The sequence below is a fragment of the Pongo abelii genome, chromosome X, assembly GCF_028885655.2.
Source record: "Pongo abelii isolate AG06213 chromosome X, NHGRI_mPonAbe1-v2.0_pri, whole genome shotgun sequence".
In the NCBI taxonomy this organism is placed as follows: Eukaryota; Metazoa; Chordata; class Mammalia; order Primates; family Hominidae; genus Pongo; species Pongo abelii.
Genome location: NC_072008.2, coordinates 85,197,140 through 85,220,453, shown reverse-complemented (window position 1 = coordinate 85,220,453; position 23,314 = coordinate 85,197,140). Strand labels below are relative to the sequence as shown.

General features: G+C 39.1%; 1 protein-coding gene across 2 annotated transcripts; it reads right to left on the bottom strand.

The window, feature by feature from the left end:
* Nucleotides 1–658: 658 nt before the first annotated feature.
* On the bottom strand, nt 659–21,822 carry TBX22 (T-box transcription factor 22). Of its 2 annotated transcripts, XM_054544771.1 has the most exons (10): nt 21,591–21,707; nt 14,041–14,262; nt 13,233–13,413; nt 12,309–12,410; nt 10,696–10,870; nt 9,602–9,766; nt 9,152–9,216; nt 8,399–8,484; nt 5,471–5,948; nt 659–2,452 (listed from the first exon to the last, which is right to left on the bottom strand). In XM_054544771.1, exons 2-10 carry the CDS (start codon nt 14,213–14,215, stop codon nt 2,407–2,409), a joined length of 1,473 nt encoding a protein of 490 aa, XP_054400746.1. In that variant the 5' UTR covers nt 14,216–14,262; nt 21,591–21,707; the 3' UTR covers nt 659–2,406. The 2 variants fall into 2 exon arrangements, with proteins under 2 accessions (XP_054400746.1, XP_002831891.1); XM_002831845.2 differs by lacking the exon at nt 659–2,452 and having other exon boundaries at nt 4,677–5,948; nt 14,041–14,217; nt 21,591–21,822.
* Nucleotides 21,823–23,314: the final 1,492 nt, after the last annotated feature.

Sequence of the window (23,314 nt, the reverse complement as noted above, 5' to 3'; positions counted from 1 at the left end):
AGGTGAAATTATTTTTTAAAAATAATTAAAAATAAAAAATACCGTTCCTCCTTCACTCACAGTCTAGTAGAAGAAACATGCATATGAATAACTAAACTAAAATGTAGCATAATAGGTATGTGTATGTGAAGCATCAGGCCTTTGTTAGCATCAGCTGGGATATTCAACCCCAACTACCCACTGGAAGACACTGTATCTTGCCTACCCAAGGATTAGGGACAACAGTCTTGATTAATCACACCCAGAGACCTGCTGAATTTGGCTACAACACTTGAGTGCAAACAGTGGATTAGTTTATCCTAATGCCATATATATGTGGTGCAAGAGCCTACAGAGCCTTTTGAAATGTGACGCCCCATCCTCACCATTGCCTCACTAATGTACAATTATAGAAAAGTATCATGGTGACAGGTTGCAAAATCGTTATACTTTTGCTAAACAGTTCTTTCTCATGATTTGAAGAGGATCCAATCTGAATTTTGCAAAACATAGCTATTAATGTAACAAACACTGTTTGGCTTGTGTATGGGTTCCCTTTAAAGAAAACCAAATACAATGTTAGCATGGGTACAGCAGTGAGTAACTTTTCTACTTCAACTTGGGTCTTACTGAGAAACCAATGACTCTTCCAAAAAGTAATCTATTTGTTGGTGTTTTTATTAAGTAATTTTTTTCTATAATTTACAATTATCAATAAAGAAGAAAATCAGTATGATTAGACAGTGTAATTGGTAGAAAGGTCACAAAATCTTTATGTCACAAAGGAAATGGTGAAAACGAAATTTCAAGCAAAATTGAATAATTGTAAAGTTCTAAAACATCAACATGTTCTAAAAAATGACCATAAAAATGAAAGATGACTGAATTATGTATTCAATAAAAAGTCTTTAAATACATTAACTTTCAATCATTGTAAACTCATGATTTTATTACTTTTCAGTTCTAGTAAAAATTTCAACTATTTATACCATTCTCTACAACCAAGATACTACGTTATACTTTATCATGTGCATAAGTATGTGATCTTCAATCCAAAATCAAAATTCTGCCACCTTTAACAACAATTAAAATATAATAACTTGATCAAAAAGTACTATAATTTCAAAATTTTCTATTCTATTTAACTTTAAAATTTGTGACTCTCAGGCAGTTTAAAAGACAAAGCCAATAGACATGTAGATACCTTTCAGCTAAGTAGAAAGATCCTGTAACTATTTTTGTACATCTGCTGACTATAATGTATGTATACATATCAATGTGCAGTACAAATTTGTAAACATGAACATTTGAAACTTCGAAAGGAAATTATTCTAGTCTTTTTCCTCTCAGTATTTTATTGAAACAGCATGTCAAAAGTTGGCCAGCACCACACATGTAAATAGTTTTAATACTGAATTATGTTTCCAGTGTTCTGTGTATCTATTTGTTCTGTTTTATGTTGTCAACCAACCCATGCTTATTTGCACAGTTTTAATACAAATTATCATTTAATTGCAGGCCAAACTTAAGAAGATTAAATGTATACTAAGGCATTTATATCAAAGCAACTGCCTAAGCTATGTATTTGGTTGGTTTTAAACTGCTCCAATAAACATGTTAAATTCTAGTGAAGTCAATTGGTAAACTGTTGCTTTATAACACAATATTATGGTTACTTTGACTAATTAAAAATTTTCCAGCACAAATGCAACAAATCTCCAAATCTGAGTAAAAATATTATACTTTCACTCTGTCAATTCAATTCACAAAGTATAGTATATGCAGTTGGACATTTCTAAGTGTGTTTAAATTTGCCTTTCCCCAAAACTATCTATAACTAATAGTATAAGTATGTAACGACTAGGTGTTCTTTGTAGCATCTCTTATTAGGGAGGGGTGGGAGAAAAAGCAGAACACTGTAAATTATTTAATAACAAAACAAAACTAAAACACCACTGATTCTACGTGTGTGTGTGTATATACACACACGTTACAGTGTGACATCTGGAATTTATCAAACTGCATATTCAGATAAGGAAAAGATTTGTTGGTGAGATTTAGTAAAGAAATAATGACCGCCTACTACCCTACTGTATACATATAATTTGATTATCTTAAAGCATCTAAATTTTGTCATTAGCATGTTTGCAGACCTTTGTAAAATATATTTTTTATTTTTTTGTAAAATATATTTTAAATACTTATACAAAATATTTATTTCAGTCATGTTCTTGTTCAGCATTACACCAGTAATACTTAGAATATATGTATTACCTGGTTTATGTGAGTCACGGCTTATCCCTGGGGTGCATAATAAAAAAATGATTAGGGAATAAAAGGGAAGTCTTCCATAATGGAATGGTTCACTGAATCATCACTTGCTGATTTAATTGTTCATCTCTTTTCATCCCACAGACATCTTCAACCTCACAAAAGAATGAAGTCTTGTCCATTCCCAGAGTATGTGTAGAACCTATGTTTAATAGCAGTGAAATATCATAAATATGTATCTTAATAAATTTAGGAAAATAAACCTCCTCATTTTCAAGCACAATGAATAGGAGCAATGATATACGTGAGTTTGAAGGCTCTAAAGTTATGTAACATAAGGTTATATACGATACTTTAAAATGTAATTTCCAGAGGGCTTAACCCCCCTGTGGGTGAAAAGAAATAATAGTATTAGAGTTTGATGTCTAAATTATATTACCTAAAGCTATATATTGGTCTTTAAAGTGTAATGAATAGAGAATTTTTCTACTTAGATTTGTGTTTTGTAACCAGGCTAATACTTTAGGTCCTCGATTTCAGCTTGACTGATTGTTCCACAAAATAATACCTTCCCGACCAGAGAATCTGACTACAGGTCTGAGCTTCACTGAGGACTGTACAAAGGTAAAGTACCATTCATTTATTTTCTGACTCAACATACGAATTTCACAGAGTTAATGAAATGCTTACTTTCCCTATATTTATTTGCGGTAAGTCATATAACCAGGTCAGGTTAAGAATCAGATTTTATAAATTTAGTGAGCTGAATTAAGGAGGAATATAAAAAGAAGTGGTGCCCATATATGTATGGTCAAATCAGATGGAAATAGAGGTTTTAATTGTTAGATTTGTGGGTCTGTTAAGTATCATTTGGCCACTTTTATCAGTTATTTCACACTTAGTCCAACAAGAGTGGCTTTGTATTTTTGTAGATTTCTAAAGCAAGTCTAACTTTTAGTTGATGCAGGTGAAAGTGATAGAATTACACATTATTTTGTTTTTCATTTCATAACCATAGCATCAATTTACCCAGTTACTCGAATTTTGCACCATCCGTTGAGGAGTAAGAATTTATTAAACAAAAAACGGTTGAAGGCACTAAATATTTACTGTGCATTAATTAGAGCTGTTAGAAGATTTCTGCAAATGAGTCACTTACTCAGAAGCAGGGGACTGCTTACTGAATCTCTTGAGGTTTTTCCAAGTCTAATTATCTATGAAGACTTTCCCTTGTTTACTTCTTCAATTAAAAGTGCAAAATGACAATTTATGAATATTATTTAATGTAGCTTAACATAAATGTTTACCTTCTTGTATTTAAACGTTTTCCCCTTTATGTTAATCACCATTACCAATGTAATTACATATTACTAGTTTTATATGGGTAATATATAGTCATATTATCTGAAATATACAGCATAGGGTATATGTATTCTGGAGAAGCTCCAAAATTAATCCCTTCTTTTAAATAGTCACTAAAAAGTAACCCAGATATCTCTTTGATTTTTCCGTTAAATACTTTCTCTTGCCAATTACTGAGGTTCTCCCATGTAGACCTCCAAATGTTTCATTTATAATCTGATATAAGGGTTTCTGCTTAAAAAGTAACAATCCATTTTACTAATTAAAGTTAGCCTTTAGCTTTCCTGTTTTGGAGTAGACAAAAATAAAATGTCTTTTCTTATTTTAATTTATTGTTTAATAAACCTGGGTAGTATACACTTTATTCCTTAAAGACTTTTGCAACAGTATCTAATTACATTAGATCACAAATAATACTTCATCTTGACTAGAATACTTAATTTGAATGCAATCATGTGGCATCCTATCCCTACTCCCAGGAGTGGGGATAATTTTAATACATATATAGGAAGGCACATTTATAAGGCATATTTGAGATGAAGTAATCATTTTGAGCAAAATAAATAATTAATATGCTCTTCTTTATATGTGTTGGAAAAATCAGAAAAATCAGTTTAGCAGTTTGCTTAGTTTGTCAAAAGTCAAGTCATTCCACTGTGAATTTAAAGGGCTTGGCTTAATAAAATGTCTAGAGTTACTAGCATAAAACTCAAAATCTGATTCATCTTAAAGATATACAGGCTGTATATAGGTTATACCTCATAATTATTTTCAGAAATTTAGGGCCTGGTGAAAGGAAACTTTTCGACTTCATAAACTTAAATAAACTACTTTTGTCTAGTTTAATTCACTGTGATTGACACACAAGAGTGGAGTTAAATCATACCAGAATAATGATATTTTCATATTTATGGATTCAAATGTATTCACCCTCTTATAATCATAATGTCTTTATCTTCTTAGAAAACTATAATAATATGTATTTTTCTAACAGTGTATAAAATACCAGAGGTGTTAAAGGAATAAGTGAACAAGTTTTATCTAGGAATTATCCAAAAATAAAAGAAAATAAAAGCAAATTTATTTAGAGTATTTTAGTTTTCATTTGATCTTTGTGTTCCTTCAAGATTAAATGGTCTTTAGGCTACAAAGATAAATAAAATATAATACTTGAAAGTTTGTGTCCTTATTTGTATCTTAAATTGAGATTAGTAGTTTCTTCAACAGCAAAGTATAAGGCATAAGGCAAACAAATAATTAAATTTTCTTCTACAACTACTATATAATTACACGAAAGCCAATCTTCATCGTTAAAACTGAAATTGCTTCACCGCTTTCATGAGAATTACATCCATCTTCTTTTTGTCATTGTCAATGTGTAAAATGCAGTTATCGTGGTGAACTAGCTTCACTATAATTGAAAATCCCATCACTTAGCATCAGTTTTCACTGGTGGAGTATCATCAAATAATATTTGTTGCACATCTCATTTTGAAGCTCAAGGCCACTGTAATCAGAGATTCCTATAGGTTTCATTTGACATTATAAACAACTTCTTCATGAATATTATTTGATAAGGCACTTTAAATCTTTAAATGCATAACAAAGAAATACTGTATCGTAATGATGCTTTTTAAGCCCAATAACTGTTGAAATTTCTTTGGCTACAAATAAAGAAAATATTTGTTTACATGTAATTGTTTTAGAAATGCTATTGTCTTACTAAAGGTAATGGTTAATTGCTGGATACCAATGAACATGATTACATTTGCCTTCTCCAAAAGAAACTTGACTGTCGTCATTCACTTTAAGATGGTTGGAACCACTTATCAGTCTAGATGGCATAGAGAAATTGTACCTATAAAAGTCATAGGAAGGATGAAAGGAGCAACTAAGTGCTTCTTGGGTGATGGAGTTTGGCAGAAAAATATTTCCAGGTGACTGTAATCCACATAACATTTGATTGGTAGAATTAGGTGCTTGTAGATACTGATCACTGGAGTCTTCAGATGACCCACTTTTTGAATTGGTGACCCCCAGGGAAGATAACATAGGCACTTCCATCATGAGTGGGGCTAAAGACTGAGAACTGTTGCTGCTTGCCAGTCTTTCAGGAGCCGGTAAAACAAGAGGTTGCTGTTTCCAAAAATTAGTTGGACAAATCTTGTAGCATAGAGGCAGGTTGACATTGGGCAGGTATGCCTCTGGACAGGGCATTCCAAGGGAGCTTGTAGGTAAATGAAACATAGGTGAAAAGCAAGGTAGAGAAAGTAAGGAGTTCAAAGGAGAGGGGGCCCCTCCACTAGAGGTCACTGGAGATGAGCCACTGCTTCCACCTGTGAATGACAATTCAGTCAATGAATAATGAACTTGACATTTGATGTTCTTGCTATATTAGTAATCATATCCATCACTATCCCTGCTTCATCCTTAGATTAATTTTCCTTGTGAGTTCACAGTTCTTTTAGCTTCTTTGAGACAGGACCTGCTCATTCCTCTGACTAAAGTTGAATATAGTATCTGTACCAGGTATCGCTAACGCCTGGGCTACCCACTGGTACAGGTCTGTGGCCTGTTATGAATCAGGCTGGACAGCAGGAGGTGATCAGCAGGCCAGTGAGCATTACCTCACTGCCTGAGCTCTGCCTCCTTTCAGATCAGCAGCAGCATTAGATTCTCATAGGAGCGCACACTCTATTGTGAACTGTGCATGTGAGGGATCTAAGTTGAGTGCCCTTTAATGATAATCTAATGCCTGATGATCTGAGGTGGAAGAGTTTCATCCTGAAACCATTCCCTCCCAACCCCCACCATTCGTGGAAAAATTGTCTTTCACAAAACTGGCCTCTGGTACCAAACAGGTTGGGGACCACTGATCTATACTACTACCACTATTACTTTTAGCACTACTACCATGTATCATGTATTAAGCATTCATTTGCTCAAATATTGTGCTAGGCACTTGAACCACATTTGTACAAAGAATCACAAAGAAGTCCAATTATGACTCAGCGTCAATTATATCTTACAAACACAAACTAGTTTTATTATTTTAAAACCCTAAAAAGTTACTAAAATAAGTAGTTAAGATGCACAAATTGATTGGTTGTTTGGGATTATATAGATTTAATTTATAGATAGAATGTATAGATTTCATGTACATTGATTTTTTAAATTCCTCTGACCAAAGGTACACTGATTTTAAAAATTCCTCTGACCAAAGGTACATTGATTTAAAAAATTCCTCTGACCACTGATTTAAAAAATTAGTGAACATGAAAATAGTCTTGTATAAATGAAAGCAATATATTTAAAAGCCTTAGCTTATTTTCTTATACAAAAACAATGAATGGGGCAATTTCCATACTGCATTATATCTTAAGAGGTGGAAACAATTTTGTAAGTTAAGAAACATAAAGATGAATGTAAGTATTCATATCAATGATGTTTGCTGATCTTTTATGTTTGCCTAGCATCTACTAAAACTAGGGATAATTATAAGGTCCAGGAAACGCTAAACTCTAAACCTTATTTTTGTAAATGTCTGAATTCAAACAATTGGTTATTGGCTGGATTTGACCAAGTTGTTTCTTTTTTTAGTGTTGCTGTTTTCTTAACTATTTTGTGTATGTAGACATATCCTAAACCTTCATCAACAAGATGGCAAATATCTTTTATAATAAAGCATTTAAAAGTTATTTAAGAAACTAGTAACTCATTTATTTGCAATTTGAGAGCATTTTGGATATGTTAAATAATTAAGAAAACTGTGTACTTTAAATTATCATTTCATGATCATCTTTAACTTTTTCTTTATTCGTGCACATTTGTTTTGACTTGGATATTTTAAAAGTATGCTTTCTAGATGCTATTAGTTAAATCGACACTGTAAAATTTTTTTTTTCATGCAATTCCCTAAACCACATCAAGACAGCCATTCCAGTGAAATATTTCACCAAATGATTAGACTTCACTTCTTTCCTTTTCAGTTAGTTGTTATGGCATCATGTAAAACTCAACGTAACTATAATGTTGATTTTGCTTGGCAATTGTAACCTTGAATTAATGGTCAAAGACAAGCAACTTTGATGGAGTAAAGACAAAGGGATAAAAAAAATCCATTTCATTTTCAAATAAAAATTATTCTATTTATTATTAACTATCAGAGCAAATTAAGGTATTCTTCCACCAGAAAGCCTGCATTATTTAATTATTATTATTTTGTCATGTAATGTACCATCTGAGAATAAATATCTTGCAAATATTTTTAAATGCTTGTGGCAATTAAATTGTGAAGACTTAGTATTATTTTTAACATTTACTTTCCCCATGAACAAAAAAGAGGAAAATTAGAGCTAAGTGATGAATTTAATGAAAGTCATTTTAACATGTACTGAAAGGTCCTCATAAAAGATAAGCTATTCATTTCAATAGTAACATATTTGCAAATCAGGCTACAAATGCACCACAGGCATATCCTAAAGAATGTGAAACAGTGAGAGGCTGAAGAATCCAGATGAAATCTGAAAATCACAGGGTGTAAGATAACTTATTAACATACGTCAATAAGTCTACAATTACCACATTTCTGTTCTCTTCCTTCATGCCAGCTTCTCTCCCTTTATGCCTCTTACCTCGTCATTCAGGCAAATGTACACCCAGTTATCTATAAGTACACATTTTCTTGCATGTACATATCCTCTTGTGTAGTATTTGGTACAAGGGTTCTGGATGTTGTTATTTAATTAATATGTAAAAATAAAACAAACGTTCCAAGTTTTCTTACTTTGTGTGTCTGCGCCAAAGGTTTTAAAATCGAGAGTGAAAGAAGGCCTCCATGGGTAGGTCTCTAAAAGCCCATCCAATACACCCCTAAAAAAGAGAGTCAACTTTCAGCGTCCCCAGAATGCAATTTCTGAAAATAATGATTTTGGGTTATTTTGCTATATCTTTCAGATGTAACTATTTTAAATATTTCTCTTTTATATAGCTAGACTTCTGAATAAAATTCAGTCAAATCTAGAATTCTAAAATAAGCAAGATCTTAATAGTGAGTAGCAAAGGAGTGGGAGGAAGTAATGTTTTCAACACAAAACATCTGGGTTCCTTTCCTACCACCTACTAATTACAAAACTTAGAGCTTTTGAGTCTCTGAGTCAGTTTTCTTATCCTTAAAACTTGTGGGGGACCAGGCACGGTGGCTCACGCCTGTAATCCCAGCACTTTGGGAGGCTGAGGTGGGCAGATCACAAGGTCAGGAGTTCAGGACCAGCCTGACCAACATGGTGAAACCCCGTCTCTACTAAAAATACAAAAATTAGCCAGGCCATTTGGCACATGCCTGTAATCCTAGCTACTTGGGAGGCTGAGGCAGGAGAATCGCTTGAACCAGGGAGATGGAGGTTGCAGTGAGCTGAGATCGCGCCATTGCACTCCAGCCTGGGCAACAGAGTGAGACTCCATCTCAGAAAAAAAAAAAAAACAACTTGTGAAAATAGCTAGCTACATCAATATTCAATGTCATTGCTATGCTGCTTACCTGTTTCTTCCAGTATCTCTAAACCCTTTAGCAAAAGGATTTCTTTCTATTTTTAGTTTCGTAATCTATGGATTCAATAGAAAGAGAAAGATAAAGTCATTGTTTTCAGTAAGAACACTGTTGCCATTGCTTATAGTGGTTACAACCACCAGAAAAGATGTTGCAACACGTAATATGACAATTTAAATAAATGTAACCATATTACAAGTCATATTTAGAATGGTTAGCTCCTATTTATAAATCATTACTTTTATAAATTACCTTCTGGAGTTCCTTCTCCCATAAGATTTACACAATTCATTATCAAACTTCCATGGATGACAATACAATAAAACTATGATTTTTATTTAGAATTGTGGAAAATGCAATTGATTGCAGTTAGCCTCTATGCCTCTATCCCAAGGTCCCTCTGAAGCCATTTCCATTTGCCTGAGACATGACCAGCTTTACCTGTTGGTTTTGGTAAGCTGTTACTGTGGTGAACTCAGTTTCTTTAAAGGAGAATGTTTTAACCCCTTCAGTGGGCAAGGACTGAATCTGGGACAGGTCAACACTGCTGCCTTGCTCTATCACGTGCACGCGGGGTTTGTACTTATGCATGGATTGCAGAATGATCTGGAGGAGAAATGATCAATGCTGTTAGAAAAACTGGCTTCAGTCCCAAACCCTAGTTCCCTCTCCCGACCACCTCCACCATGTGCACACAAAAAGGCAATGATGAGGCTTAGGTAAGTACTTTGTTGTGCCATTTGGCCTCCAACAGAGGCGCTCCGAGCTAAAAACATTTCCAGAGAAAGGCACCTCAGCGGCACCAGTCAGCAATGATTCCATTTCCAGATTGGGGCCTTTTCCTGCTTTAAACATTGGCGACCATCTGGTGTAGAAGTGGCACTGGGATCTGCTAGCCTGCTACAAGTTTCCATGGCAGTAACTGATGGGCTTGGACATGGTGGGTAACCTGACATACCCTACCTCCTAATCTTGGGAGCTTCCCGCTTTCCTTTTGTAGCTGGCACAGTGCCAGACTGGGGAGGGCAGAAGCAGGGGTGCACCTAGTGAGAACGTGCAAGATCAATAGGACCTATATGGGTAGGTTGTTGGGGAGATTTCCAGGATGCAGTCTGAGATTCCCCAACTTGTATCCTTCCATCACACCATACCATACAATGGGTGCCCATCCAACTGCGTGGACTATAGGAAGGCAATCAGAGATCACAGTGATTGCCCAGGAGGCTAAGGTGTCTGAGAACTCCCTGAATGGTTCCCTCCTACTCTCCCAGACCAGGCATTCTGGCTTAAACAGGTCTCCTTCTGTCCTCAAACTCCCTATATTCACCATCCCCAGTCGCCAGCACTCTCAGATGCCAAACAAACATTTCAGGAGCCCTAGGTTAGCTACTTTACTTACAGGTGCAGGGCTTGGACAGTTCCTAAAAAAACACAACATGTGCATCTGCGAAAAGCCTCCCTGGCCTCTCCAGGGTGACCAGTGGGCAGGAGCCTTGGCACCTCCCTCCTGGGGGTAAAGGATTGTGCTCACGTACGTGGCCTTTGTCATCCATCTCATTGTTGGTGAGTTTCATGCGATCAAAGCTGATGATCTGCCGCATCCAGGTCTCTCCCGAGCAGGGTGAGTCCGGGTGAACATAGAATCTAGGAATGATGCACAAATGGTCCGTATTCCCGGCTACCATCCACTGTGAGCTGTGATACACGTACCTGAAAAAACACATGCTGTGGCATTAGGTGCAGCAGGCCAAAGCTGGGAGCTGTTGTGTTCTGTTCCTGAGGACTTCGCTCCAGATTAGCCCAGTGATCCCAAGGGCAAGTAAGGAGAAAATTCAACTTAATTTCTAACAAGCATTCAGGGGCAAAAAATAAACTGTAAATAAGCATATGTCATCAAAATGCAATGAAGTGCAGGGCAAGTAAAATGTCATGAGATTTCTAAGTCTGGTTTGTATTTTCTCACAGAAACCACTACAGAAATTGATCTAACAAATTTTATCTCACAGAGACAATGGAAAAAATCCACTAGCTTTGGGTGTGTAGAGTCTGGAGAGAAGTGGAGGGCTGACAAGGATGTCTGTCTAGCCCACTGTCACCAGTCCTTGTGGAAGCCCTTTTGTCAATAAGGCTTCACATCAAGAAAACTCTTAGGAACACAGCCCTGCACAGCCCCTGGCCGATTTTCACACTATTTCCAATCTCAACTTCCCAGTTTTGCTCCTATTCCCAACCAGCTGCAATTTGAGAAGCAAACAGCTTTTTCTGCTGTTTCCATACTGCAGCCCCAGCAGTCCTCTGAGCTGAGCTTTCTCCTTGCTTTCAAAGCTAGCTCTGGTTTTGAGGTGGGCTGTCTCCTTGGAGGACCAGGGACCCACCTCTGGGTCAAATGCTCACAGCCATAGTGTAAACAGCTGTCACCTCCCCAACCTCTCCAACCCTGAACTGGACCCCAAGCCCCTGAGTCAAAGTGTTGGCAAGCTGGTGTGTCTCGGGTGTATCCCAGAAGGGCTTTTTGGCTTTAGAACAATTGGGCCACTTTCAGCCTGCTGTAGGTTGAGGGCTTAAATAAAGGGAAAATGATACTTGTACCCTCTAAGACGCAGACATTACTTCAGGGGAAAGGTTAAAGATGGACGAAAAGACAGGCCTAGACACAGGAACACTTGACTGACCTTGAGTGGCAAATTGGTCATCCTTCTGGCCTCCTGCTGCCAAAGCAGCACAGCTCAGAGCCCAGCATGTCCCCAGAAGCCCAGGCTCCCATAGAGCCTGGGGATTTCTCCCACAATTCCTTCAACCCGCTTCCCTTCTGACCACCAGAGCCCACATCCTCTGCAGTTTACACAACCAAGGCCAGAGCAGTGGGTAGGGAGAGGCTTGGGGTACATTTGAAGCTCTAATTAGTGCCCTGAATTCACTGCATTCCAAGAGGGGATGGGGGCAGAGAGAGGAAGAAGGCTTCTTTTCTTTCACTGGGAGCCCCAATTTGAATAAGAAAATTCAACTCCCAAAGCCCACAGCAGAGCAATCCCCCACCCCCACCCCCCATGCTAGAGTTTTCAAAGTCATGCTGTCAGGTTTCAGGTCTGAAGGTCCAAATCCCTGGCCCTAGCCTGGGCATGGAGTACCATCCTATGGGGCCCATTACCTATAGCGTTTGGAATCCACCGGCACCACATCGATGGCCACATGGTATTGCTTCCCTGGATCCAACCCTTTCACCTTGACCCGAACAGAGGGGAACATCCGCCTGTAAGAAAGAAAATAAGGAATGACCCAAGAGCTTTTAGAAATGTTTGGAAGAGGGAGCGGTTCTGGACAAATGCTGACTCCAGTAAAAAGTGAAGGGACTCACAATACCCTTCCCTTTTCAAAATAGCAAGGAATAGCATTTGCTACATGAGGAAAGATTGTTGGTTGTATACTTGACCGAACAAGTATGGAATGTCTAAGTGGAGCAGAATATTATTACCACAAGGCTTTGTTCATGTCCCTCCCCAACCATAATAAAAAGCTATAGAAGAGAAAGTATGAGAGAAAAAGCTGTGTCCCAACCTCCTTTTCAAGGGTACTTTCTGTGAGGCAGATTTGTGGAAGGCTGAAATTAGTAAGACTCACAAAATAACCAGCTGCAGTGAAGTGGCTGTCCCATGCCAGAAGGTGGCTATGGGAATGGCTCACCTCAAAATAACCTGGGCCAGGTGTGGCGGGCGTGAGGAACTGTGACATGGGATATTGTCCATGGTTATCTTAGAGGCCTTAACTGAGAGGTCTGGCCACAGTCTAAGACCAAAGTCTGATTTTTGTCTTATACTACACAGGCAGGAGACGGGGAAGTGAGTTACTGGAGTCACAGTGTACAGGAAAGGAAGAATGAGCCACTTACATGGGGCCAGGTAAGTCCGAGCCCTAACAATTGAGGGGTTATGGCTTTCTACTGTATGTCAGGGAGTTGGGGAAAAGGGACAGAGGAGTACCAGAGCATAAAACTGGAGACTCCTCATCTTACCAGAGCGGTAAATTAAGTGCCTAATGTGTGTGACCCTTGTGAACAGCTTGGGCAGAACCGAACCTGCCCGCTTTAGTAATGATCATCTCAGTCCCGATGTCATGGAATCTCTTCCACAGTTCAGCTCCTTGAAGCTCCATTTGAATATCTTTCTCTTCCAGACTTTCAGAGCTGTTGCCGTCGCCGCTGTCGCTGCCGCAGCCAGAGGAAGCAGATGTTGAGGGCTCTGTCTTAGGTTGTTTTTCTGCCGGACACAAACGCGCTCAGGGTTTGAGAGAGCGTCACAGTTCACATGCCCACTTCTCGCTGGTGCCTATCTTGGAGCAGACAGGCCTTGTCCCTTCCCTAGGAACTTTGGCGGCAGATTTCCCAAGCTCCGCATAACACCCTCTGTGGCCGCTTAATGGAGAGAGAGGGGCCGCGAAAGGTGCGACACACCCGACACCTCCCCCCCGCCCCCGCCCGCTTTTTTTTTTTTTTTTTTTTTTTTTTTTCTTTAGATTTGCCAATCCTCACTCCCCTGGAGACGTTGATAACCGAGACTGGATGCCCTCGGGATTTGGGAACTCGCCCTGCTTCCCATCCCAGGATACAACAGCCACCCGCTGGCTCTGAGAGCTTTCCGCGAAGGTAGGAGGAGGATGTAGGAGAGACTCACTTCACAATTATGTAGGGACCCTCCCCTTTACCGCAAAGAAACTGCTGTACTCCGGGATGGATTCGGAGGCGCTGAAACTTCCCCTTCACCAGGTGGTCGAGGTGTCCCGCGGCTCCTAACGTGGCTGTCTGGCTGCGTCGGGACGCGAGCCAGGCGGAGAGATGCGGAACCAGTAAGCTCAGGCAACGGGCTCAGGGCCATGGGAGTACTTACCAAGCGGCTCGCTCTTCCCTGCAGCGCTGCTCCTTCTCTCCTCCTCTTCCTCTCCGCCCTTTTTCTCCTGCAGCTCAGGCTGCTCCTCCTGTATTGGGTCTTGGAGTTTTCTTTTGCTGGGTCTCCCCACCAAGGCTTCCACGGAGAAGGCACGCGCCCGAGAGCTCAGAGCCATCCCTGGAGGGGGTGAAGGGATTCTTTGCAGCAAAGTTTCAACCTGAACTGGGTTAGGGAGGGAGGGGGAGACACAGGCGGAGGGCACAGAGGGTGAAGGAAGGAGGGAAAGCGGGAAAAACAAAACAAAACTAAACCCCAAACCCAAAACCCAAATCTGAAAAACAATTTCTGGATCTGTATTCAAAGAAAATAATTGTGTGTGTGTGTGTGTGTGTGTGTGTGTGTAATTTTTTTATATACATATATATTTTTTGTTTGAATAGACAAAATGAAAGGAGAGGAAGATCAAACTAGTGTATATGTCCTTCAAAGTCTAGTCTCCCTTCCTCCCAGTGGACATGTGCAGACCATTAGTACTCAAATCCCTGATTCCAGGACCTGGCAGAGCAGAGATTGGCAAGTGCTGGCCTTTTAGGGAGCAGACCTGCCGCCAATGGCGGCTCAGGTTGCTCGGATTGGGAGTTACTGTTGCATCCAGTGAATACCCAGCCGGTCACTGCCTCCACTGTTTGTTTTGGAAACTATTGGAAGCATAAAAAACACGGTGAGTGACACTTCAGAGTCTAACAGGGAGGGGGGTTTTGGAGCTTGTTGGAAAAAAAGCTACAGATAGGGAAGTAGAGAGAGGAGAAAAGGGAGACACAGGTTACAGCTTTACATTAAATTATAAAACTCAAAGACATGCGAAATAATTGCCCACGAGGGACCACTTTAAGCAGATCCAGAGAGATGTATCAGGGTCTTTTGCTCTCCAGTGAAAGCACTGGGAAACAGAAAGGAGTACAAGCTTTTGGGGCCAGTTGGCTCTGCAGTTGGAGTCTCAAACTAGGTGAGCAGCAGTTGTGCCAGTTTATCCTCTCTCTTCTGTTAGTGAGGTGAGACCAGGCAGGAGTCTCCCAGATGCCACTGTCAAGCATCAGAGAAAACTTGGATCTTCAAGCCCTGCCTCTGCTGGAGCCCAATATTCCTATACATAGCCTTTGTTTTTTCTCACAGGACTTAATCAGCAAACACAGTCTAAAAACTCCAGGTCCACCAGCAGGGCAACAAAAGGGCCTTTGCTCCCAAGAATGTGCACAACTCAAAGTGGTCAGATTAAGTAATTGATTCCAGTGTCTCCTGGAATATATTCTTGGGCTGGATTTTACTTTTGCTTAAAATGAATATACAAGTTTCTTTTTTTTTTCAGGAAGAGACTTGTCTACGACGTCCAAAGAGCATGTTTATGTGTGCAGATATGAGATGTCTGCCTGTGTGGATATGATTTGGTCTCCTACTTTTCATCAGAAATAAGAAATCAAGTGCCCCTGGATTCTTTTGCAGGTTGCATCTTAACTAATGGCATTTGCATTTTTCCAGAAAAATTATATGATTCTCCTCTGACACATTTGTAAAAAGGGCATTTAAAGCTGATCCAAGTTCATTTAAAATAAGATGCAACTTGAAATAACTTATAATATGCCAATACTGGAATCTGAGAGTAAAAGACCTGTGTGTCCTTTTAATTTCAGCTACTTAGGTACAAATGTGCCCTGCCACTGTGATGGCAGTGGTAGTGGTGGTGGTAGGGGGATATTCAGCCATAGGGAGGAGATCTTCAGGCAACTGGGTATGACTTTAAAAATTCTAAAAATCTCAGTATGGCAAAGAGTTAGTTACAGCTTGAATGCTGCTGAAGGGTTTGGCTCCATCATTATTTAGCCACTGCTCACCATGCAGAATTGAGAAAGACGTTATCCCTATCCTAGACAGGCAAAGTGAACCTCACAGGGCAAGGCCAATTTCGTGTAAGGAACTTGGGCTGGAAAACAGCCACATCTGCATGTGATCTTTGCCACATCTCTTATGAGCATTTGTTTCTTTTTGCACCCATTAAAGTGGGGGGAGAGTGTTCACTTCCTCTTACTCAGAAGATCTATCTATCTATCTACATCTATAATCTATCTATCTATCTATCTATCTATCTATCTATCTATCTATCTATCTCATCTATCTATCTATCTATCTATCTATGTATATTTTATTTATTGCATGCTCTTAGCTAAAATACACAACTAAAAAACAGAAAAGCCGAATTTATTTGTTAATTTTAGAGTGCAATTTACCATGTAATATGTGTGTTAGTATCTCGTAATACAGGCATTTTCTTGCCTTTAACCTTAGCTCAATTTATTGTTAAAAGGCAGGACATTACCTTGTATAGAAAGGGACAACTTTGCTTGGTATCTTTTTTTTAAATAGATTTTTGTAAAAATAAGGCAAAAGATGTTTGTTGCAATGTCTGTGCTAGTATTTTAGACTACCTAACATATGATGTGATATTTTGAAATCAAGAAAATAGCATATCTTGGGTGTAAGTTTCTTTCTTAGAAGAAACTTCTTTCTTAATATTTATTACATGCATGTAATTTAGTCTTCCAGAACTTTTTTATTTTTGTAATCTGAACTTTTTCCATTCCCATTTCTGTATATATCTGTTGACATCACTGGGAGATATGTAGCTTAGCTCTCCCTTGTATGTACTAGATTAAAATACAGTTAATTCCTGTTAACTTGTATCTGAGGGGGAAAATATTGCATTATCTCATAGCTAGCTTTGCAGTCTGGTCAGCTGCTGAAGCACTGGGCTGTCAGGTACTGGGGGCCTGAGGTGCATATACTAATGCCAGCAATTCATTCTCCTCACCTGGAAGTCTCTTTGGGGCATCTTTATATTTCATCCATGAACACCCATAAACCTTTGTAAGAGACTCTTCAACAGTGGAGGGGCAGCGAAACATGTGGAGGTTTCTGAGACCCACAGGTGCCCACAATAGAAAGAAGAATATGTTGTTTAAGTTTGATAATAGGAAAATCCTTACAGTAAAATGTTGGTTTTGAATTGCCCACTCCCCATGATTAAGATATTTTGGCATAGTTCCAAGCTTGTAGAACATGAATCTGAAACAAGCTACTCATGGCCTTTTTTTTGCCATTACTTGGGAAAGACCTCCTTAGAATGAACACTCTAATGAACACTTTAATGAAAGCAGAGTCAGGAAATGTAATCAGCTTCCCCACAACATCATTTGAGTACCTGAATTCAACTTTGCCTGCACTAGCTAAGTGACATGAAGAAATAAATTATCTTTGTTTGCTTAAGTGAGCTTCAGCTGGGTTTCCATTACTTGTAGACAAAAGAATCTTGACAAATACACTCATCTTGATAAAAATTAGGAAGATCACTTTCTTCTTCTAGTTTTCTTTCTTCCTACCTCTTCTCCTTTTTCAATACTACTGGTTATGAGAATAGGAAAATTATATGCTATTGACTAAATTTTACTTTCTACACGAATTCTTCAGGCTATGATAATAAATAGGAATAAGGCTCAAGCAGTACAGCATGTAAGAAGACAGACTTTAGATTCAGACTGACCTGATTCAAATTCTGACTCTACTTTCTATCTGAATGACTTACACAAGTCTTTTTTTTGCATTCAGTTCTTTGTTTTAACCATTTAAAGCTATTATTTCTAACACTTTTATCATAGAGTATGTTTCTGTAAGTGTGTTTATATATCTGAGAGTTTAGTAAAAAGAGAAGAAAACATGCAAACCACTTAGGACAAAGCCTGGAACATAGTAAGCACTCACAGATGTTTTCAAAATTAAAGAGATGATGGGAGTTAATTTCAAGAATGTGCTAATCTTTCTATCAACTATACAGCTGTGAATTCTTTGAGGCAAAACACTCAAAGGGGAAAACTTTGGGATCAACATTGGAACCCCCAACTTTTGGCTAAATCCTAAAGCAGATTCAAAAGGTTGAAAGTCTTTAAGGAAGCCACCTTTTTTTAAGAAATTCAAATACTATCTTAATAAATAAAATTAGTGAATTAAACCAAAAGATTGCATTTGAATTTCAAAAATCCATAGGAAACATGTCTTCTAGAATACATGACCTGTTTTTATCAATTTCATCCTTGGAAATATATCTTTGGTATTTACCAATGCAATGTAAGTGTATGTTCTTATATGATTAGATAAAATGTGTTAATGACAAGACCCTAACTCGTAGCTGTGTTCTCACTCCAGGAAATTGAGGGATGTGGCCTAATTAATATTAAAGTAATTCTCACACTGAATCCCTCAACTTGTGGTTAGCTTAATTCAATATAATCTCTCAAGAAGACTGTGCTTTTATTCATCTAGTCATTGAGTTATGCATGTCAAACTTTGTTACTCTTGCTCCTCGGTAGAGTAGGGGAAGAAAAAGTAGAGATACAAATTCTTATCTGTGTTCACTGTGTTCTTCTCATGGGGAGGATTGAAAGTGAAATGCTTATGCTTGCAAAAACTTTAGCTACAGGAAAATGTATTCTGTTGAATTTAATCATGTGTTCATACTGCTATCAAATGGTGAAGGCCTTCCTATGATAATAATTACAACATTAGGCTTCAGTTCATTGTATTTCTCATTCTAACTGAAGTATATCAAAGGCATAAACTACTTTTTCCTATTTCTTCACTGAATTAATAACTTAAGGTCGATAGAATATTTAAAAATTTCCTAGGAATTTTGCCCGCAGAATTATGGGGACAATTTTGTACGTGGCTAATTTTGAGCAGGATAAATGAATAAACGAAAAAGAAAAAACCTTTTTGAAAGTCCAAATGTAATTCTACCCTAAAGTGATTCCAGTAATTGCCAGAAGAGGCATTGTATGGTCACCTTTCAGCTGCCTTTGACTTCCTGGAGCAGTGAAAATAATAAATAATTGTAAATGCATCCTGTTTCTTTTAGTCCTCAAACACTCTCCAATAAAACATTGAGCTTAAGGCCAGGTATATGGGCTCACACTTGTAATCTCAGTGCTTTGCGAGGCTGAGGGAAAAGGATAGCTTGAATCCAGGAGTTCGAGATCATCCTGGGCAACATAGCAAGATCCTGTCTCTACAAAACATAATGAACAAAATTAAAGAAAACACACACATACACACACACACACAAAACAACACCAAACTAGTGTCAAACCCACTCCTTTTTATGTTACCTCTCTGGTGTTCCATTGGCACTTGCACAGTCATATATTAACTGAAGGCTCAATCAGGATTGCTGGACATAATATTTTTTCTTGGGTAGAGTTTGTGGTATGTGCATTTTTAGGTTAGGTCATTTTAACTTGGGTATTATGCCTTATACATTTCTTTTACCTACTCCTCCCCCATCTTTCCTCTTTCCTTTTCTCTGTCTGTTTTTTTTTTTTCATGCTTTTTTTTTTTTGAGACAGAATCTCGCTCTGTTGCCCAGGCTGGAGTGTAATGGCACAATCTCGGCTCACTGCAACCTCTGCCTCCCAGCTTCAGGTGATTCTCCTGCCTCAGCCTCCTGAGTACCTGGGATTACAGGCGTGTTCAACCACACCCAACTAATTTTTGTATTTTTAGTAGACACGGGGTTTCACCATGTTGGCCAGGCTGGTCTTGAACTCCTGACCTCAGGTGATCTGCCTGCCTCAGCCTCCCAAAGTGCTGGGATTACAGGCTTGAACCACCGCGCCTGGCCTCATGCTGCCTTTTTAAAAATGAGGATGAAAGTCAGAGTTACCTCCAAATATGCTATAATCAGCCTCAAAGAAAGTGGGCTAGGATTTGAAAAATGACTGCAGGTGCCAGTTTGATATTTTAAAATAAATAATTCAGACATATAGCAAAATATCACTGGCTCAGATCACTTGAACGGAGATATGCCAAGTTTATTGCATCAATGAATTATTGAAAAAAATACTGTTTATGAAGGATTATTTTATCTTCCTAAAACCAGAAAAATGCTTGCTTTACACCCTCTTCCCCTACACACGCTTTCTCACCAAATGACTCCATGCAGTCCTCAGATCAGTGACCCATCGTCTGGCTCTGCCTAATTTGAGCAGCCATGAGCCCAACAGAAGCAGATCCTTCTGTTAAGAAAGAAATCATCCTGAACTCCATTGGGCCCACCAAATCTCATGCTAATCTTTTCACTATTTACTTACTCCTGGATATTTACAATATATTTTCCTCTTCTTAACTTGGCACCCTACCTCATCATTCCTATGGCATGTGAATAAGGTACTAAAGGCTTCTTTCCATATTCTCATAATTATCTGTATTTAATCAGGACTTTTCAATACCTAACAACCACAGATGTACTGACAGTCAAAAATATTTGGTAGTAAGCTGAGGGATTTTCCCTAAGTCTATCAAAACACCAAATATAGGCAAACACCTATACTGCCTGTGCTTGAAGCCAATCTATGCCTTCTTTCATACACTGACTTCCTTCCCAGGGTCCCCACATTAACATTACTAGACAAAAAACTGCTCCTTCATGAAGTAAATGTTTGTAGTTAGTAAACCCTGATCAATGCTCTGAGGGGCAAAAAGGAAGGTTTTAATAATTAAGAAATAAAGATAAATTTTAAAAAACACAAAAGAGAAATCACAGAAAACAATAAGGGCTTCATGGGGATAAGTCTGCTGAACTGAAGCAAAGCAACCATACCACCCTACAGCAAACTCCTTGACATGCCTTTTATGGCCAGGTGCTTTCTGTAGTCTCCTTCTCTAGCTTGAAGGCATGTGTATGTGTGTGGTATGTGTGCTTGTGTGTTTGTGTTACAATGCAGTATATGAACTCAAGCTCTGGTAGGAAAAATCAGGAATAAGTAAAATAAAACAATGTTTTTTGGCACACTCTGATGTTCCCTCTCTCACCCCAATGCCCATGCTTTGGGACTTCAGACCTCCTCCTGAAATCAAATGAGTGCAAAGAGGATCAAATAATCCTTCTGCCTCTGTGATCTAGAGCTCCTTAGGGAAGAGCCTCGGTAGACACTACCACTGCTTAGAGCCCTTGGCTAGGGCCTCTTTTCAGTGTTAGACACCTGCCACTCAGCTCAGTGACTTCCACCTTGGCTTCAGTCCTCACCTTCCAGGAGGCACTCCCGTCCCTTCCCCTTGCTCCCTAGCTCCCTAAACAAGATCTGTGAGCCCTAATGCATAGTATCCTGGGCCTGGGAGCCTTCTGGCAGCATTGCTGCCTAGGAGAGGGACTATTGCTGGCTTCTTTGGGTATTACAGCATGCTCTTAACAGACTGGACAAGTCTAGCCTTCATTAATTTTAAAGAGCACTAACATTCTACTTCCAGTCCCCCAAGAAGTAGTGATTGCAAGATCTCTGTCACAAAACCCCCAGTTAATGAAAGATGAAACTGACAATTATCAGTTGGACTTTCCTAATGTTAGGGACTTGGTTAGTGATAGTTAACGGGAGAGGCAGAGGCTGAGGAGAATCCCTGTACCGATGTCCCACTAAAACCCATAACATGGTCAGTAAGGCAGAGGTATTTACCTGGAAGGCAAGAAGCAGTGTGTTGCTGTGTCAAGAGGCCAGGCCAGCCCAGTAGTTCTGAAGTCAAGTCTCAATCAGAGCTCATTCACTCTGCAAATGCCTGCAGCAGCTCTTCTCAAGAGCCCAGAGAAGAGTGGCCTAGAGCCAGAGCACAGGAGAACATGGTGTTCTGGCCCTCAGCTGTGGGAGAGGCACTTGCTACTTCCGGGGTTGGACTCCAGCAACTTCTCCCACAGAAGACCTGCTTTTACTCAAGGTTGGCCATGAAGTCACAATGACAGTCTGTGATTTCAGCTTTCAGAGCCTCAAGGCTGCAGGCACCCTGCATCCTACCTCAGCCTCCCGGTTGGAACCATACCTGGCTGCATCCTGCTCTGAGCTACAGGCTAATGCACTTGGGAAAAAAATGCCTTTGAACCAGGAGTGGATTGACTTTACAAGTCTAGTCAGCTCATTTCCATGCCCAGCAGGAGCACTTGCAATTGGAAAACACTTTTCAATCCTCAATCAACAACAGCAGCTCAGAAGCTCAACCCAAGGGGTTCAGCTCTGGAGTTATCCACTAAGGGACCCATTCAGCCTCAGGCAGTGATTCCCAGGCAGTGTAGAGACTCTCAGTGGCCAGGATCCCCCTCTCAGTCTGCAAGTTCCACATAAACAAAACTTTACACTTCCCAAAGGAAAGATCCAACACACACACACACACACACACACACACACACACACACACACACACAATTTAATGCACAACGAATCCCAGAAATGCCTTGGCTGACACATTTTTCTGCTGCAAAATAGAACATGTTTGATTTTTACTTGTTGGTTTATTTCTCCAGGGCAGCTCAGAGAGAATCGAAAAGGGCTTAAGGCCCTAAGCCAGAAGACTTTACTAGCAATAAGTGATCCATAGGTACTTGAAAAATCAATGCTCATTTTATCCTCTAGTGAAGAGGCTCTCAGAGAAGAGAAGACAGATTCTGGATTAGTGCAGTTTAATTGGATGAATTCTATGGCTTTTAAATTTATTTTCTCCATTGCAGAAAGCACCATACCTTTCAAGTAATGCAGGAAACCCCAGCTACCCCGCATTGGGCTACCACACCACAGTGCCATGGATAACTAGGAAGGACCCAGGGGATTTCCCATATAAAACCCCTGAAGCGGATAATGCCTGTTATAACCCTGCCTGAAAAACCAGAGGCCAAGGAGGACCACACATTTCTTATCAATACTGAATGCCAAATAGTGAGGGTGATATTTCTGATGGGTTTATAAATGCATTCCGGTGTTCCTGAGATTTGCAGCTCACAGTCAACCACACATAAACTCAAGGGTTTATTTTTTATTTTTTAATTTTATTTTACTATTTCACGTGAAAGTTTTAAATGTCTGAAGAGGACTACAGTCTCTCTAAAGTATTTTTCCTGGCAAATATTTTCCCTTCTCTCAAGAAAAGTAAAATAGTGATTGTATTTTATTTTATTTTAGACTTTCCCCTTTACTTTATCTTGATTTTTAAGTTAAAAAGTGTCACGGTAATAAGTTTCAGCCATTTTTGAAGATAACTCAGAGACAGGATTTTCCAAGAATCCTTCTACACCCACTGAAAGAAGAATGTGTTTGTGTCTTCGCGCTCCTGTGTGTTTGTTTAGGGAGAGAAGGTTGCAAATAAGAACAGCATGTGAGCCCATCCATAGAACTATGTGCATTTTGAAACACAGCAA